This window comes from Neoarius graeffei, chromosome 13, assembly GCF_027579695.1.
Source record: "Neoarius graeffei isolate fNeoGra1 chromosome 13, fNeoGra1.pri, whole genome shotgun sequence".
In the NCBI taxonomy this organism is placed as follows: Eukaryota; Metazoa; Chordata; class Actinopteri; order Siluriformes; family Ariidae; genus Neoarius; species Neoarius graeffei.
This window is the reverse complement of record NC_083581.1, coordinates 67171759-67192060: the sequence shown is the minus strand read 5'-3', so window position 1 is coordinate 67192060 and position 20302 is coordinate 67171759. Positions and strand designations below refer to the sequence as shown.

General features: G+C 42.1%; 1 protein-coding gene across 1 annotated transcript in view; it reads left to right on the top strand.

The window, feature by feature from the left end:
• Window positions 1–455: 455 nt before the first annotated feature.
• Window positions 456–20302, top strand: part of mxra8b (matrix-remodelling associated 8b) — a 39121-nt gene continuing 19274 nt past the window's right edge. Inside the window, exons 1-5 of the mRNA XM_060938376.1 lie at window positions 456–612; window positions 17271–17297; window positions 17419–17721; window positions 17812–17913; window positions 19171–19665. Coding sequence (XP_060794359.1) covers window positions 561–612; window positions 17271–17297; window positions 17419–17721; window positions 17812–17913; window positions 19171–19665 — 979 coding nt within the window. The 5' untranslated portion in view covers window positions 456–560. The remainder of the gene's footprint in view (window positions 613–17270; window positions 17298–17418; window positions 17722–17811; window positions 17914–19170; window positions 19666–20302) is intronic.

The following is a 20302-nucleotide window of genomic DNA, read 5'->3' as shown; positions in this document are numbered from 1 at the left end:
CCCTCGCCGGCCCCGGAGCTCGAACCCAGGACCTTCTTGCTGTGAGGCGACAGCGCTAACCACTACACCACCGTGCCGCTCTTTTTATATTTGTATATGTAAATATTTAATTTAATTCATCTAGAATTTTTTCTATTCTGTGTTTATCCTGTAATGATGCTGCTGGAATCTTAATTTCCCTGAGGGAACCTCTCAAAGGGATCAATAAAGTTCTGTCTAATCTAATCTGATCTGATCTGATCTGACTGGGAGAAAAAAGAACCCACAAAAATGGGGGGTAGGGAAAGTTTGGGGTTTCATAGTCAGAAGCTGGAGCTCAAATGGCGCCTTCTTGGTGACTTAGTGCACTATGGAGGGAGGAGAAACTCTTATTTTACACCCTATGTAGTGCACTAATAGAGACAGAGGGGCGGAGTTTGGGATGGGGGCGGAGTCTGTGAAAAGGGGCGGGGTTTTGGTGGTCCAGACACTGACACGACAGTGTTTTTGTTGTCTCTGGTAGAAAAAGTTCTCAGGTGATGCTCAGTGTTTAAAAGTCTGACCTCCATCACCTGCTGTCCATGATGAAGGATTCAGCTCGGGTTTTGTGTGAAATGTTTGGGATATTTTTCAGTAAGTATCTGTTTTTAACCTTTCACAAACACCACAATCCCTTCTGCATGAACTTGGGGTTTTTTTTTTCCTCCTCTTCTTCCCTCCTTTTGTTTTCCATCTGTTCTCCATGCTTCTGCAAACTTTTCTCCTCTGGATATTAATAGGGCAGGCTGTTTTTTTATTTTTGCATTTTATTTTAGTTTTAGCAGATTTATCAACATGATCCTGAGATGTTTTATTTATTATATACTTTTACATTTAAATGTAATGACAAAATGTCTTTCACTCTTGTGTTTAACCCTTTCATTGAGTCCATGGAGAGTGTATAGTGCATATCCACTTTAAGGCTTTTTGTTTTATACATTTCAGGAAAGTACTGTATAAGATCACCTTCCAAATCACTTGAGAGCATTACTGCAAATTAATGGAAACTCCTGCAGCTGTCTAGACTGTTTGTTGTTCTCCATCTTTATTAACTTTCTGCATAAAAAAGGGAAGTCTTAACTGAGTGCCTTGCATTAGATTTTTTTTTTTTTTTTAGAAAGATGGATTCTTTTGCACCTCTTTTTGACATGCGACGGTCTAAACATTTTGTAACGTTCGGAAATATTTTCGACAAATTTGTGTTCAGCCTCAGTGCTAAAAAGTTTGGACGCTATAGGTTCTTGGTGTTTTTTTTATTGTTATTATTTCACACATGCGTGTCTTTTTTTTATTTTTTAACTCCTGTACAATCCAGTTACTTTTGAATAGTTGATATGTAGACAGAATCAACATTTCATATATCATATATGATTCAATTTTAACAAAGAAAATCTTTTTTTTTTTTTATAGATATGCATATACACACTACCGTTCAAAAGTTTGGGGTCACTTTGAAATGTCCTTATTTTTGAAAGAAAAGCACTGTTCTTTTCAATGAAGATCACTTTAAACTAATGAGAAATACACTCTATACATTGCTAATGTGGGGCGGCACGGTGGTGTAGTGGTTAGCGCTGTCGCCTCACAGCAAGAAGGTCCTGGGTTCGAGCCCCGGGGCCGGCGAGGGCCCTTCTGTGTGGAGTTTGCATGTTCTCCCCGTGTCCGCGTGGGTTTCCTCCGGATGCTCCGGTTTCCCACACAGTCCAAAGACATGCAGGTTAGGTTAACTGGTGACTCTAAATTGAGCGTAGGTGTGAATGTGAGTGTGAATGGTTGTCTGTGTCTATGTGTCAGCCCTGTGATGACCTGGCGACTTGTCCAGGGTGTACCCCACCTTTCGCCCGTAGTCAGCTGGGATAGGCTCCAGCTTGCCTGCGACCCTGTAGAAGGATAAAGCGGCTAGAGATAATGAGATGAGATGAGACATTGCTAATGTGGTAAATGACTATTCTAGCTGCAAATGTCTGGTTTTTGGTGCAATATCTCCATAGGTGTATAGAGGCCCATTTCCAGCAACTCTCACTCCAGTGTTCTAATGGTACAATGTGTTTGCTCATTGCCTCAGAAGGCTAATGGATGATTAGAAAACCCTTGTACAATCATGTTAGCACAGCTGAAAACAGTTGAGCTCTTTAGAGAAGCTATAAAACTGACCTTCCTTTGAGCAGATTGAGTTTCTGGAGCATCACATTTGTGGGGTCGATTAAATGCTCAGAATGGCCAGAAAAATGTCTTGACTATATTTTCTATTCATTTTACAACTTATGGTGGTAAATAAAAGTGTGACTTTTCATGGAAAACACAAAATTGTCTGGGTGACCCCAAACTTTTGAACGGTAGTGTAAATTTAAGTCAAAAAAACATTTTTTTTGTCTTCTCAATAAACACCTCTATTGTTTACCCTGGAGCTGTAAGTGTATTGCTGGAGTGTTTATACCTGATGAACAGTACTAGTTATAGTCCAGGCCTGTGATTAAATCTGTGCACTGTCGAGCGCCTGCATCTTATATTTATCAGCACGAGTGAACAGTCTGCAGTATGTCAGCCTTGTTTGGGCAGCGAACTGGACATTTTAGTTTATCAGTTGTAAGGAAAAGTACTGCATCAGCATGTTTGCTGCTGAGAGTTTTATCGGAAGGAGCAGAAGCAGAGCCTGAATTAGCCTGAGCCGCCTCCTACAAAAGGATGTTGACTTTGTGAGTATAGACACACTGTGGAATGTTAGAGAAACAAATAGCAGTTTGTCCACGCACACAACCAACCACTGATTTCAACCTGTTTGTCTTTTTTAATCTCATAAAGAAAGAAACCAAGCTTATTTTTAAATAAAATAAAAGTATCCCACACTTTCAGAAGAAAAATGAATTAACTGCAAGTTTCCTTGTTGCTGCATTCTCAGAAAAATAAAGTACGTTATTGTACCTGTAGGGGTACAATGGCTGGTCACTGGGGCAATACTCTCAAAGGCACTTATTTGTACCCTTTATATACTGTTTGGGAACATATAGGTACCTTTCTGGTGCTAAAAAGGTACATGTAGTTACTTTGAGGTCCAATAATGAGCCCTAGGTGGTACATTAGGGTAGCTTGTACCTTGGGGGACAGAAATGGACTCCTTCTGTACCTCTATTTCTGACCGTGTGTGATGGTATTGTCAGGGTACACCTTCTGTACCATTAGTATGTCTCTTTTACCTAGTATATATATGTTATTTACCAGCTTAAGGTCGGTCCGTATCATGAAATACCGTGACTGAGGTCTTGAAAGTACTGACCGAGGCCCTCTGGGCTGAGGTCACGGTATTTCACCATATGGACCAACCTTAAGCTGGTAAATAATATATTAATTTTTTTCTTTACCAAATTCTAACAGAAAACGAGAGCGCCCGAAAGGGAAAACTGAGCCGTGCCATTTTGAATCCTCATTCACGGCTGTAATGCAAATGGCTTCCTCCTCGGTATACCAGTGCACTTCCATGGCAGGAAAAAAACTACATTGTGCCGCCTATGTAGTCCCCTATTTATACAAAATTGAGTCATTCAGGATTCAGCCATGTTTTTGCTCGGCGTTAGCAAGTTAGAGGTTTTTAGCTTTCTCCCGAAATGTTTCTTTTATTTCTTCTTCCTCAGGGTAGTAAAACTCGCTTTCGCTGTGAACACTGTCGTTATCGCTATCCATGCTGTAAAATTAATGCTATTCTCCTGAGAAATGCTGGCAAAAATGTAAGATTTTTGATAATCTTTTTAATAAATCTTATAAAAAAAAAAGATAAATGTTGACAAAAAAATGCTACTACGTTTTTTGTTGTTGTGAACGAGCGAGTCGCCAGAGGTCCGTAGCCGGGGTCCGTATCGTAGGATACGGACCCGCTCTCCAGCCAATCAGAGCGCAGGATTTGATGGAAACCGGTTGGCGAAAAAAATAAATACAGTTATGGACAGAAATTTACAAAGACGGACATGAATTTCATGGTAATATTGAGCTTTCAGTGATTTCTTTGAACTGTTCTTTTTCTGCAGCAGAATGATTGTACAGCACACATCTTTCATAAAAAACAAAACAAGAATTTGGTGCACGACTTTGATTTTATTTTTGGTTTTCTTAAGTTAACACAGGGTCACAATTATACGTACATCATACCTGAGATTTGGTTAAATGTCCCTTAGCAAGTTGCACCTTGACCTTTTGGATTTTTTGTAGGTATCAACAAGTTTCTGGTTGAATTAGATATTTGACCAGAATTCTTGACTCTGAATTCTTGGCAGAATTGGTAGAGTTAAAAAAAAATTGTGTTTCCTGGCACAGACCTGACTTTTAAGCACAGAATACATATTTTCGATAAGGTTGATGTCAAAACTTGTTGTTGTTGATAATCGTAGCCTGGATTATCCATTCCATAGCCAGCTTTGATGTGTATTTAGGGTCACTGTCCTGTTGGAACACCCCGAATGTGTTCAAGTTTCTGATGGTTTGAGGTTATGGTGAAGAATTTTAAGGTAGTCTTCCTCCTTCATTATTCCATCCACTTTGTGCAATACACCAGTTCAACTGGCAGCAAAACCACTCCGGAGCATGATGCTACCAACACCATGCTTTACAGTTGGTACAGTGTTCCTTTGTACCTCTGGTCATTGTGGCAAAACAAGTCAATTTTTGTCTCATCTGACCATAAAACTTTCCTCCAGAAGTGTTTTATTTCTTCATGTGGTCAGCTGCAAACTTTGAGCTTCAAGGTGTTGATTTTGGAGCAGGGGCTTATTTCTTGGATGACAGCCTCTTAGTCCATGACAATGTAAGATTCGCTTGACTGTAAACAGTGACACTGGTCTTCCAGCAGCTTACAGTTCATGGCTGGCCTGTAGCTTGATGATTCCTGGCTCGTTCCTGACCATCCAAACCAATTTCTCTCAGCTGAGGGTGACAGTTTGGGTCTTCTTCCAGCAAAGTGGCTTGGCAAAGTGACTACACCTCCCAACTGATAATCTTGGAATCTGCAGTTGTTTCAAAATGGCTCCAAGAGACATTCCTGAGTTGTGTAAATCTATGATCCTCTTTCTCAGATCTGCACTGAGCTCCTTGGACTTTGCCATTGTACTGTGTGTTAAGTCAATCCAGTGAATGCTGTCAAACAAACTCTTTATGTTGGCACAGAGAAGCTACCAGCTGTAGTCAATCATGATCACTGACAGGAAGTTACGGGAAGTTGGCCGTGGCAAATTAAAAGATATTTTGGCACTTTTAGCACTTCTGAATTAGTAATCTAAGTGGGTGTATGTAAATTTTTGACCCTGTATGTATACCTTTGATCATGTGTTGACTTCAGAAAGCCAAAAATGGATGAGAACTTCTGTAGATTTATCACCACATTCTTTATTATTTATTTATTTATTTATTATTTTTAAAAAATTATTATTAACAGTGTTTGTTGTATTTTCCTCACTAATGGGTTCTGATATATAATATTACACACATACATGTATACATATATTTTAGAATGGACCCCTACCCCCATTATTTATTTATTTTATTTTCCTTGTGTTGTTTTCTTGCTTAATAATTTAATATATGTATAGAGCCTATCTACAGCTGCAAAAGGAAAAAGAAAGTAATTGTATAAAAATGGGTATATTATACCATTTGTTATCCATCCATCCATCCATCCATCCATCCATCCATCCATCCAATTTCTGCCGCTTATCCGGATCTGGGTTGCGGGGGTATCAGCCTATGGCAGAGCAGCCTAGACTTTCCTCTCCCCGGCCACCTCCACCAGCTCTTCCAGGGGAATACCGAGGCGTTCCCAGGCCAGCCGAGAGATGTAATCTCTCCAGCATGTCCTGGGTCTGTCCCAGGGTCTCCTCCCGGTGGGGCATGCCCAGGAGGCATGCCCAGAGAACCTGCCCTGGGAGGTGTCCAGGGGGGCATACCGTTGTTATTACAAAACTAAATAAAAATTAATTAAAAAAATATGCTTGTACAATCATTCTGCCCCAGAAAAAGGAAGAAGCCACAGTTCAAAGAAATCAATGAAAGCCCAATATTCCCATGACATTCATGTCTGTGAACCACAACTGTAGTGTACCTCTAAAAATCCATCCATTATCTGTAGCCGCTTATCCTGTGCAGGGTCGCGGGCAAGCTGCAGCCTATCCCAGCTGACTATGGGTGAGAGGCAGCGTACACCCTGGACAAGTCGCAGCGCTGACACATAGAGACAAATAACCATTCACACTCTCACATTCACGGTCAATTTACAGTAGCGCCACTAATTAGCCTAACCTGCATGTCTTTGGACTGTAGGGGAAACCGGAGCACCCGGAAGAAACCCACACAGACACGGGGAGAACATGCAAACTCCACACAGAAAGGCCCTCGTCGGCCACTGGGCTCGAACCCAGAACCTTCTTGCTGTGAGGTGACAGTGCTCACCACTGTCCCATCCACCTCTAAAAATGTTACTCTAAAAATGAATCATGATCTCTTTATGAGGGCGGTACGGTGGTGTAGTGGTTAGCGCTGTCGCCTCACAGCAAGAAGGTCCGGGTTCGAGCCCCGTGGCCGGCGAGGGCCTTTCTGTGCAGAGTTTGCATGTTCTCCCCGTGTCCACGTGGGTTTCCTCCGGGTGCTCCGGTTTCCCCCACAGTCCAAAGACATGCAGGTTAGGTTAACTGGTGACTCTAAATTGACCGTAGGTGTGAATGTGAGTGTGAATGGTTGTCTGTGTCTATGTGTCAGCCCTGTGATGACCTGGCGACTTGTCCAGGGTGTACCCCGCCTTTCGCCCGTAGTCAGCTGGGATAGGCTCCAGCTTGCCTGCGACCCTGTAGAACAGGATAAAGCGGCTAGAGATAATGAGATGAGATCTCTTTATGTATCTTTGAACATAATCCTGCATACACTATATCCATGTTTCCAGGTGAATCTTACATACTAAAGTACAAACCTTTGCAATGAGGAAAGGTACAGTTTCATTCATCTCATCTCATTATCTCTAGCCGCTTTATCCTTCTACAGGGTCGCAGGCAAGCTGGAGCCTATCCCAGCTGACTACGGGCGAAAGGCGGGGTACACCCTGGACAAGTCACCAGGTCATCACAGGGCTGACACATAGACACAGACAACCATTCACACTCACATTCACACCTACGGTCAATTTAGAGTCACCAGTTAACCTAACCTGCATGTCTTTGGACTGTGGGGGAAACCGGAGCACCCGGAGGAAACCCACGCGGACACAGGGAGAACATGCAAACTCCACACAGAAAGGCCCTCGTCGGCCATGAGGCTCGAACCCAGGACCTTCTTGCTGTGAGGCGACAGCGCTAACCACTACACCACCGTGCCGCCCCGAAAGGTACAGTTTATTCTTTAAAAAAATAATTATATAGAGGATTTTTTTTTTAAAGCAGTTGTCTGTGTCTTTATCTCATCTCATCTCGCTGCTTTATCCTGTTCTACAGGGTTGCAGGCAAGCTGGAGCCTATCCCAGCTGACTACGGGCGAAAGGCGGGGTACACCCTGGACAAGTCGCCAGGTCATCACAGGGCTGACACATAGACAACCATTCACACTCACATTCACACCTACGGTCAATTTAGAGTCACCAGTTAACCTAACCTGCATGTCTTTGGACTGTGGGGGAAACCGGAGCATCCAGAGGAAACTCACGCGGACACGGGGAGAACATGCAAACTCCACACAGAAAGGCCCTCGCCGGCCACGGGGCTCGAACCTGGACCTTTTTGCTGTGAGGCGACAGCACTAACCACTACACCACCGTGCCGCCTTGTGTCTTTATGTAACTCCAATTGAAGTTTGTCGTTGTTTAGTCCGTTACTATCAAACAAAAACAACATGATTTTCTTTACCATTAGAAAACTAAATTAGCTTGAGACAAATAGTTAACTTTATTCGTGTTTTCAGTTCTTCTCAATTTGGCTAAAATAAATACAAACATATTTGGCAATTTCACCTTATTTCGAAAAGCTTTTTTAGGTTCAAAATGGTGTGTACTCTATTTACTAGCTAGCTGCATCTAATGACTGTGTACGTCAGGGACGTATGCTTCAAATGACTTAATTATGAGCGTAAAATGTTGTCAGCAGGTACAAGAAGAATAAAATGCTCGTTAATTTGTTTGAACATTCTTTATTTGAGATTAAGCATATGAAAATAACACAAAACAATACACTGAAAACAAAACACAACAGACAAGGAACAATTGGTGTCTCAGCAAACCTACAAACCCAATTCAAGATCTACTTCCCAAATGGACATCCCACAAAACTAAGCCCCGGATAGGGGGGAGAAAGTGCACCCAACAGGAGACCTCCACAAAACAACAACAAAAAACACTTTATTGCTCACGACCAGCTGTTACCAATTCATCTATCTGTCCATCTGAAATGAGAAATGACGGGCCCACAAAAACAAATCCATTTTTACATGAAGTTTTGCTGTTATCTTCTCCATTAAAGAAACATTCTTTAGTCTCTCTTGCCATTGTTGACGGGTGGGAGGCAGAGGCTTGAGCCAGGACAGGGTTATCATTTTCCTAGCCACAAGTAAGAGAATCTGTAATAGTTGGACTTTCCTCTTCCCTATATCTTCCCCTGGAGCAGGGGCGATTCTAGCATCTGATCTTTGGGGGTGCTTAGGCCCCAGAGCTGACAGAGGCACCTGGCTTGAACGACAGTGTTTCCACGTTTATTCCGCATTTAGACTAGACTTAACTAGACAAGAAGACTAGACTAGACAAGACTAGACTTATGCAATGTTTTCACAGAAGCTGACCCAATAAACTATGATATCTACACATTTACAACCACTGACACAAATATTTACGTTATATTTTTAACTAAACAAGACCTACTACTGGGCAGCACGGTGGTGTAGTGGTTAGCGCTGTCGCCTCACAGCAAGAAGGTCCGGGTTCGAGCCCCGTGGCCGGCGAGGGCCTTTCTGTGCGGAGTTTGCATGTTCTCCCCGTGTCCGCGTGGGTTTCCTCCGGGTGCTCCGGTTTCCCCCACAGTCCAAAGACATGCAGGTTAGGTTAACTGGTGACTCTAAATTGACCGTAGGTGTGAATGTGAGTGTGAATGGTTGTCTGTGTCTATGTGTCAGCCCTGTGACGACCTGGCGACTTGTCCAGGGTGTACCCCGCCTTTCACCCGTAGTCAGCTGGGATAGGCTCCAGCTCGCCTGCGACCCTGTAGAACAGGATAAAGCGGCTAGAGATAATGAGATGAGATGAGACCTACTACTGCATTTGTAATGTTGGAGCTATTCATTTTGAACAGTGGTAATTGTTAATTAATGTGTTATTGTGTATTGTGTAATAATAGTGTGTATTATTATGATTTTACATTAGTTTATATTTTTTGTTATATTTGTTATATTTTGGTAGTGTTCTTTTGCTAGTCATTTGTTTAATTGTTTGCTTCGTGCATGTACGTTTCAGTGTCTATTTTGATTAATTTGCTAATTAAGTATCTCGATATGGATGATAAATGTCGTTTTTATCATTCTGTTCATAGACCAGGGAACATCAATATTGCATTATGCATATTATTGTGTTGTGTTTAACAATTGTAACTCCAGTCCGTACCTTTACATCTCGCTATGCCAGTAATACTCAGGTGCTACACTCAAAAAAATAAAACATTGGATTTACTTAACCGAGTTATGGCAACCGGTTCAACGAAACTGTGTTAATTTAGATGTATTGAATACAGTTATGTGTTGAAAAACTCAACATAACTATATTCAATACATCTAAATTAACACAGTTTCGTGGGACCGGTTGCCATAACTCGGTTAAGTAAATCCAATGTTGGTTTTTTTTGAGTGTACTTCGAGTTCCTCATCGACGTGGAATCCAGTTAAAAAAACCACCATGTCATAGCAAGCACTCACGCGGACAAGCAACCCAATCAGAGGGGACACAAGGAGGAGAGGTATTTTACTGGTCATAGAACTATCACGTAACAGGTGAATTCAAGAACACACACACGCCCGCGCACACATTCATTGCGCAGTGCGCAAGGGCACTTATTTCTGAAAATTACGTCCAAAAGCAGTGTTTTTGAGGGTGCTGAGCTAGGGGGTGCTGAGCTCGTTTTTGGGGGTGCTTGAGCACCCCCAAAAATAGGCTAAACACACCCCTGCCCTGGAGTCAAACCCAGTATATATTGTAATGGATTCAGTGGTAAATTTATTTTCAGAATGTTTTGAATTTCTGCCTGGATCCCTTGCCAAAATGGAATCAATATCGGGCAATCCCAGAAAATGTGAGTGCAGTCCCCGATCTGTTTACATTTCCTCCAGCATAAATTTGAATTATTTTTGTCATATTTTTGGTGTAGTGGAAGGTGTCTTGAAGTATCTCATTCTTAATTTCCAATTGAATTCCTTCCACACTGGACTATGAGTGATTTTTATGGCCCTGTCCACACACCACCTCCCACTCTTCATCTTCAATAACAACATTCATTTCCAGTTCCCATTTTTCCCAAAGGGTATTTTTAAATTTACTTGGGCACATTAGTTTGCTTTTCTAACCATCCACGTAAAATCATGACCACTGTTGTTACTGCTTCCTGATTCCTGCCAAGAAGATGATTAGATATCTTTGGTTATTAATATTATATTTAAAGGAACGTAACATTTCCAGCTGGATTACAGATGGAAACGGTTCTAAACTAATCGCTGAATTGTGCAATTCCTCTGAGGCTGAAGTTTGTAGATAAATCCTCACTGAATGTTTCTTCCTTTCCTGTATTATTGTATGTAGTACGGCTCATCTTGTGATGCATTGCCCATCTTCTTTCTTTCTTTCTAAATAGGAAAGAGCAGGCAAAAAACATGTCTGTGAAGGCGGTTGACTAAGCCCATTGTCATCAGTGCTTGTTTAATGCTCTTCGTTTGGCCTTAGTTTAACAGTAATTTGGGAAAAGTACCGTGTAAATTCCAGTTAAGTTTTCTGAATCATCACAGTTAATTGTACGCTTCTATATGCCAATTTACAGACATATTGTTAAGTCATTATTCAGCAAGTATTGCTTCTTTGCAAGGTATGGTTTCAGGGTGGCACACTCGCAAAGAAAATTACAGGGTCTGCTGGTGTGTATTACCTTTCTTCAGTGGCCATGCTGTGCTTTTCAGCCCAGTCCAAGCCTCAGGCTTGGTGGTGACAAGGATTTCTTCTTTTACGGGAAATGTGCTTTCGGTCTTCCAGGCAGTGTGGCACTGTCGCTTGGGTTTTTCTTTTCTTCTTCCTCTTCTTCTTTTATTTTAACCTCAAGAGTTTGTCATTGTGTGCTGGTGTGTCTTTAGGTGTGTAGATAAATTACTTTTGTACCCTATTTGTATTTTTGTCTCCATTTGGTGTCTTGGAAACGAGTTGGCTATTTTGGTATAATAATCTCATCTCATCTCATTATCTCTAGCCGCTTTATCCTGTTCTACAGGGTCGCAGGCAAGCTGGAGCCTATCCCAGCTGACTACGGGCGAAAGGCGGGGTACACCCTGGACAAGTCGCCAGGTCATCACAGGGCTGACACATAGACACAGACAACCATTCACACTCACATTCACACCTACGGTCAATTTAGAGTCACCAGTTAACCTAACCTGCATGTCTTTGGACTGTGGGGGAAACCGGAGCACCCGGAGGAAACCCACGCGGACACGGGGAGAACATGCAAACTCCGCACAGAAAGGCCTTCGCCGGCCCCGGGGCTCGAACCCAGGACCTTCTTGCAGTGAGGCGACAGCGCTAACCACTACACCACCGTGCCGCCCCGGTATAATAATAATAATAATAATAATAATATCCCAATTATTTTTTGTAATTTTTGTGCTTTTTGTATGGGAACATTTTCAACAAATTACGTTTATTTATTTTACATTACATTATGCTACATGGCATTTAGCAGACGCTCTTATCCAGAGCAATGTACTGTACAATGACGGTGACTGTTTGTTGGTTCGTTCATTCATTCATTCATTCATTCATTCAAATGAGGTTTCGTATAAATAAATATGCATAAATATTCATGTAATCTTTGGATGATTCTCAAAACAGCATTTTTATTTCACTGTGAAAGCTGTACTCCCTTTCAGATTTTTCAAGTTTAAGTCATAAAAAGAATTTTCCCCGACACCCAATTATTTTTGTTTAGTGGACTGAAAGCTGCTGAATTCGAATCACAGACTTCCAATTTTATTATTATTTTTAAATAGAACAATTAATGGGGCGGCACGGTGGTGTAGTGGTTAGCGCTGTCGCCTCACAGCAAGAAGGTCCGGGTTCGAGCCCCGTGGCCGGCGAGGGCCTTTCTGTGCGGTGTTTGCATGTTCTCCCCGTGTCCGCGTGGGTTTCCTCCGGGTGCTCCGGTTTCCCCCACAGTCCAAAGACATGCAGGTTAGGTTAACTGGTGACTCTAAATTGACCGTGAGTGTGAATGGTTGTCTGTGTCTGTGTCAGCCCTGTGATAACCTGGCGACTTGTCCAGGGTGTACCCCGCCTTTCACCTGTAGTCAGCTGGGATAGGCTCCAGCTTGCCTGTAGAACAGGATAAAGCGGCTAGAGATAATGAGATGAGAACAATTAATGAATTTAGGGCCACATGGCCCTAATTTCTCCGCTGTTTTTTCCTGCTTCACCATGACCCAATACAAGATACGACGTCATGCATCACGTGGTGGGCTTTCCCCGTTCACACAAGGCATTGTGGGATACAAATTTGAAACAGGAGAGAAAAATGGAGGACGTGAGCGTGCGAATGAAACGTGAAAGACCGACTACAGTAACGGAAAGAAGGCGAGAAGAAAAGACGTTATGTTATATACGAAGGAAAGGAAACGCAGGACCAAACTAATAAATATCGGCGGTCAGCGAGCACCTCGGTGTGATCAGCTGTTCGTTTAGCGACAGAAGGATGGAACTGTCAGTGCACGCTCAAAGGTAAATCTGCACATGCGCACACGGACTTCCTCTGTCTGCTTGACTGCGCGAAACAAGCGATTTCATGCACATTATTTGCTCGGGAATCCCCTCAAATTAAATAACTTTCCAGCCACAGAATGGCCTGTTTTTTAGATATTACAGGAATAAACATATCACAATGACCAAATTTCAGAGGGAACTAAATTTCACCGATTTTATGAAATCGAAAGGCCGTCTACTTTGAAGATGCTCTCAAGAGAAATACCTTTTTAATATCGTTTGAAATAGGGACAGGAATGAACAAGTAAAATTTCATGAATGCAGGTCATCTAGAAACCTGATATGTTTGGTTCTGGATATCGAGAAAAAAGATTTTGGTAGAATGACTTTACGGATTCAATGTGGTTTAATACGTTTCCAGTTTAGTAATGTGGTTTTATATCAGAATGACACACAAAACCTTCATCAAAGGTGCTTAAGAAGTTTGGCACGACCAAAATTGCTGTTTCTACTTGTAGTGTCCTGCTTTGAAATATTTCTCATCATTAAAAAGATTAGGTGTGACCCTTTAAAACTCCATCAGTGCTCTGAGGTACGCAGCTGTGCAGTTTTATGAGGAAATCGGCTGTAGTTTGGTTCAAGCATTTTGGCGAACTTGCTAGAGTTTTGTTGGCCCTCACTTGTGTCTATACAAATCCCAGACAGGCTAATTGAAGTTTTAATCAGAACAGTGGTGATTGCTTAATGTATTATACTGTAATAATATATTCCAGTGGGATAAATAAATTTATTAGGGATAAAATTAGCTCATGTTTAAACTCTTTAATTTTCTGTCAAGCTGCTTTGCGACAGTCTGTTGTTAAAAGTGCTATACAAATAAACTTAACTTATTTTATTTAATACATCCAAAAATTCCACAAAATGCACAAACTTTACAACAGTGGTGTAAGTGGTTAGCACGGTCGCCTCACAGCAAGAAGGTTCTGGGTTTGAACCCAGCGGCCAGCGAGGGCCTTTCTGTGTGGAGTTTGCATGTTCTCCCCGTGTCTGCGTGGGTTTCCTCCGGGTGCTCCGGTTTCCCTCACAGTCCAAAGACATGCGGTTAGGTTAATATGGGACGAACTTGGGCTGAGGTGGCCTTGAGCGAGGCACCTAACTCCCAACTGCTCCCCGGGTGCTGTTAGCATGGCTGCCCAGTGCTCTGGGTATGTGTGTGTGTTCACTGCTTCAGATGGGTTAGGCCCTGTTTACATTATTTCGAATCAGCGAATCATCAGATTAACGTTTTTAAAACGATTCGCGTACACACACAAAATTTCTGTGCCCGCAACAAAACCGTTCCCCGTGCACACAGCAACGCCAATACACGGATACGCTAATCACATGACTAATTAGACGGCACGTCACATGATCCTAGTGCATATCGGGCATGCGCAAGTCACTCACCACTTGCAAGTGGAAGGATGTCGTTGTAAAAAATGAAGTATGCCAGTCTGTTATCGGTGGTACTGGTACTACAATGACGCCTTTTTTACACCGTGTATGGCCTTCGTATTTATGCTAGAAGGATCTAACAGTGTTCGGTACACTCTTCAGCTCGCAGAACGGCCGTTTTTTGCGATTACAACAAGACTATTTAGTGCTACGGTAACCAACACACTTCCTGTATTGCTCATTCACTTATTGACTTCCTCAACTCACTTCCTGTATTGCTCATTCACATGACCAACGTGGCATGACCAACGCCAGCGAATCAGGAAGGTGGATGTCACAGTGACGTTGTCCAATGACGACGTCAGCTAGAGCTCAGCACTGCGTATCCTCGTTCCTCAATGTTTACACAGCACCGGATCAGATACGTACTGGGTTGAATACGTGGGCTCTGGCGGATTCAAACTGTTCCGCCTGTGGAGTCGTTTTCCGGCGTTTTAATGTGCACGGACAGTGCATCTGCAACGAAAACGATACGGATACGGTCTAATGTAAACACCACCTTAAATGCAGAAAGGAGTTTCACAAGTGTGTGATGAATAAAGTTGTGCTTTCTTTCTTTCTTTCTTTCTTTCTTTCTTTCTTTCTTTCTTTCTTTCTTTCTTTTCAGCAAAGATTTAAGACCTTTGCACAACATTTCTATCAAAATATCTAAGAGTTTTAGAATGAAATACACTGCTAGATCATTATTAAACATTTGGCGCACCACTGAATGATTGGTTGTTTTCATAGTGAAGAGTGAATCAGTTGAACATGGAAAGTTTATTGTTCACCCAATGTTTCTTCAGACATGAAATAAAGAATAATATCTCTCAGCTGTGGGATCTGTTTTAAAGTTTGTCGTGATTCCTAAACCACCTGGTCTTATAAACTCTGAGATTACATGGGTTTGAGCTTCATCTCTCAGTACATTCCGGAGTATGATTGGTGGGCTCATCTAGACTAGGCCTAATACACACTTTTTATAATAATAATCATAATAATAATGAACATATCGTTTAGTTCCAATAATTCACTATTTAAGAACAACTTTGTGCAGTCATGTGACTCTTTTCATTGAATTGATTGACTAGAAGTTCTGCCTCAGCAGTTGTCCTTAAGCAGAGACACTTCGCTGTTAGTGAAGCGATCGTCAACGGTATTGAGGATCTGGTTCATAAACTGAAGCTGAATAGCTCTTCTGTGTTACACTGTGTGTGAGCCGTTTAGCAAACAGCAGATGCAATAGTGCTTATACTGTGTGGTTGGAATAAAGTGCACAGTCCAGCTGCAAATGCACACTCATAAAAGCACAAAAAGCCCTGAGAGTTGGAGAACAATTGTAATACAGGATGGTGCTGTTATTTTCACATCTGTTCTTAGTGTTTGATTTAAATGCAATGTTCTTTACATACGACTTACACTACCGTTCAAAAGTTTGGGGTCGCCCAGACAATTTTGTGTTTTCCATGAAACGTCACACTTTTATTTACCACCATAAGTTGTAAAACGAATAGAAAATATAGTCAAGACATATTTTTCTGGCCATTTTGAGCATTTAATCGACCCCACAAATGTGATGCTCCAGAAACTCAATCTGCTCAAAGGGAGGTCAGTTTTATAGCTTCTCTAAAGAGCTCAACTGTTTTCAGCTGTGCTAACATGATTGTACAAGGGTTTTCTAATCATCCATTAGCCTTCTGAGGCAATGAGCAAACACATTGTACCATTAGAACACTGGAGTGAGAGTTGCTGGAAATGGGCCTCTATACACCTATGGAGATATTGCACCAAAAACCAGACATTTGCAGCTAGAATAGTCATTTAGCACATTAGCAATGTATAGAGTGGATTTCTGATTAGTTTAAAGTGATCTTCATTGAAAAGAACAGTGCTTTTCTTTCAAAAATAAGGACATTTCAAAGTGACCCCAAACTTTTGAACGGTAGTGTATACACTGATCAGCCATACCATTAAAAACCACTGACAGGTGAAGAAGTGAATAACATTGATGATGTCATGACAATGGCACCTGTCAAGGGGTGGGATATATTAGGCAGCAAGAGAACACTCAGTTCTTGAAGTTGATGGGTTGGAAGCAGGAAAAACGGGATCTGATTGACTTTGACAAGGGCCAAATTGTGATGGCTAGATGACTGGGTCTGAACATCTCCAAAATGGCACATCTTGTAGGGTGTTCCTGGTATGCAGTGGTTAGTACCTACCAAAAGTGGTCCAAGGAAGGATAAGCGGTAACCCGGCGACAGGGTCATGGGTGTCGATGGCTCATCGATTAGCACAAACTGATGAAAAATTTAGTGCTGGATAAAACAGAAAGGTGTCAGCATTAACTTTTTTCAGTAGTAATTCTCCTGTGAGATTGGACCATACGAGGTAGCCTTCGTGCCCCGTGCGAATCAATGAGCCTTTGACACCCATGACCCTGTTGCTGGTTCACCGGTTGTCCTTTGGGTCCTTGGACCACTTTTGGTAGGTACTAACCACTGCATACCGGGAACACCCCACAAGATGTGCCATTTTGGAGATGCTCAGACCCAGTCATCTAGTCATCACTATTTGGTCCTCGTCTAAGTCACTCAGATCCTTACGCTTGCCCATTTTTCCTTCTTCCAACACATTGACTTCAAGAACTGAGTGTTCTCTTGCTGCCTAATATATCCCACTCCTTCACAGGTGCCACTGTAATGAAATAATCAATGTTATTCATTTTACCTGTCAGTGTTTTTAACTGTATGGCTGATCGGTGTATAATAAATACCATCAATTCCTTTTTATATAAAACTAATAATATTGGGTTTTGTTTGCATTTTAGTGGCTGCTGCTTTTCTCACACCACATGGTAAGAAATGAGCCATTCTATATCATCGTTATGTACATATATTATCTTCTATAACAAAATTAATCTCAGTGCTACAATAAACACTACCGATTAAAGAATTTTGCATATTTTTGTTTTGTAGCGTGGGCCCAAGTCAGCATGCAGAGCATTGTGGTGGAGGCAAGGAACATTACAGTTTCCGAGGGGTCAAGGGTCGTTCTGCCATGTCTTAGCCAAAAAATTGTGTGGAGGCAAGACGATCTTCGGGACCGGCAACGCGTGGTGCACTGGGACCTGAAACGCAACCGTCCTGATTACAAAGTTGAGCGAGTTCTGGACATGTTCTCAGGAGGGACAGAGCGTGTCTATAACGCCTACAACAAGGGTCGGGTTACTGTCTCCAAAGAAGCCTTTAGTGACGGCAACTTCTCTCTCACCATCCACAGTATGATCCTGCTGAATCTTCACAGTGCTTGACATGTTACAGTTTTTTCTGTCCTCACTAAATTAATTGTAATTGTTTGATTTTGTGCAGATGTTGACATGAACGATAAAGGCCTCTATACTTGCAACCTGCATCACCATTACTGCAAGCTCGACCAATCCATTCAAATCCAGTTAAACGTCACTAAGATACGTAAGTTCTGTTTTGTATATTGTATTTTTTACGTTGTACTTTTATATTCTCTGTTGTCTAATGTTAATTATTATACATACAGGCCACATTTTCCATGGAATAAAAACGTGTTCTATTCCCTTCTAGCGGGTTTCATTCATTTGGTTCAATAGCATGCAATATTGTTAGCATATCGCTTATCCTTTGTGTATTACGTCACTTTATCCAATGGAGAACGAGCGTGCAATATTGTTACAATATTGCACGTTGTCAAGATAACACGATATCACACGTCGGAGATGTATAACGTCCCCGCTAGCGAGTGACAGTGACAATTTGTAAATAAACATGGCCGCCAGGTTTGCTTTGTTAAAAACGGAAGATTTTGAGAGAATTTTGGTTGCCAGGTCGCTCGGTTGTGTGTAGCTGTCGATGTTGATGTTAAAAGTAACTAAGTAAATTACGCAGGGAAAATAATAATAATATTCGGCTTGACTGCGCTAACATTGGCCTTTCCTAACACTATAACACTACTTCGCTAACGCTACACCGGCTGAAAGGTAACCGGACTGCTGCGCTAACAGCACTGAGTCGCAGGTAAGCTAACGTTGGCCTTCGAGAATGCTGATTTGAAGAGAATGTGTATGTATAATAATATTGGCTGGCTTTTTTTTTATGGTCTATCAGATATATTCCATTCACGACTTATTCAATATCATGCTAGCTGAATGGAATATATCTGATATACCACTCAATACCAGGCAATATTATTTAAATACTGAAGTGTAGCTCATTACTGTGTTATAAATCTATAAGCCATGGCATTTACATGGAACGCTGAGCAGATTTCCAACCAAGTATTGAGTAAATTTCAAGTGAGTTCCAGGAAGCTTGTAAATATAGCACTGTGTATTTACAAAAACTGATGTTCTCCAAAACTCAGTTGACAAGAAACTAGACAAACAGTTTCAGGGAGACTGGAACACAAACTTGCAATGTCGTAATCTATCTGCAATTCTGTTTCCATCATCACAATTTATTACCTCATCCTTTTATCACTATGGCAGTTCATAAGCCAAAATGTTTATGATATTTTAGCATCTTTTCTTCTGAATTCCTGGTATGTGCATTCATATATTACATACATATTATGGTCAAAGTAAAAATTCTCTTGAAAACTGGTGGAAAGGATCACGCATGCCTGTTATCTGCGCAGTAAAAACTATCGTATATTATGTTGCAATAACTCCTTGTCTTAAACAAACTCCTGTCCTGCAGCACGTAAGGAGAAGCGCATTTGGGATGGGGAGAAGTCTATCTTTGTGGTGCTGGAGGGCAGCAGTGTGGTCTTGCCCTGCATAAACCGAAGCCCTCTTTGGAGGGGAGGGCTCCAAGAGGACCAGCAGCAGGTTGTGCACTGGGACTTTCAGGGTCCGGGGGTGAGGCGTGACCAGGCAAACCGGCTTCTCGATCTGTACGCCTCTGGAGAGAAGCGGGAGTACGGGCCACTGTACCTCAGCAAGATGCACATCTCGGATGATGCCTTCAGCATGGGGGATTTCTCCCTTGCAATTAATGACATCCAGCCATCTGATAAAGGTTTATACTCCTGCCACCTGCACCACCACTACTGCGGCCTGCACGAGAGACGCATCTTCCGGGTGATCGTAGATCCTCCTGTGCCGCCTGTAGCCGTCCCTACTGAAGTGCCGACCACTCAACCTGCTAATACTGAAACCACACGCACCCCAGAAGTCATGGATAATGACCCTGGTAATTTATCATTTATTGTTTCAGTCAGCACCTTTTCATATATTAAGTGTGTACTACATGCCTGCATTTCTGTCTCTCTCTCTCTCTCTCTCTCTCTCATCTCTCTCATGTGTCGCTCTCTCGTGTCTCTCTCTGTCTCCTCTCTTGTCTCTCATGTGTCTCTCTCATCTCCCTCTCTCTCGTGTGTGTGTCTCTCTCTCTCATCTCTGTTGTCTCTCTCATGTCTCTCTCTCTCTCTCATCTCTCTTGTCTCTCTCGTGTGTCTGTTTCTCTCTCGTGTCTCTTTGGATTACAAAATTTCTTTCTCTCGTGTCTCTCTCTCTCTCTCCTCTCTTGTGTCTCTCGTGTGTCTCTCATCTCCCTCTCTCTCTCTCGTGTGTGTGTGTCTCTCTCTCATATCTCTCTTGTCTCTCTCTCTCTCATCTCTCTCTCTCTTGTCTCTCTGTGTCTCTCTCGCCCTCTGTCTCTCTCTGTCTCGTGTCTCTTTGGATTACACAATTTCTTTCTCTCTCGTGCCTCTCTTTCACTCCCTCATGTCTCTCTCTCCCTCGTGTCTCTCTCTCTCTCTCTCTCTCTCTCTCATATCTCTCTTGTGTGTCTCTCCTCTCTTGTGTCTTTCATGTGTCTCTCTCATCTC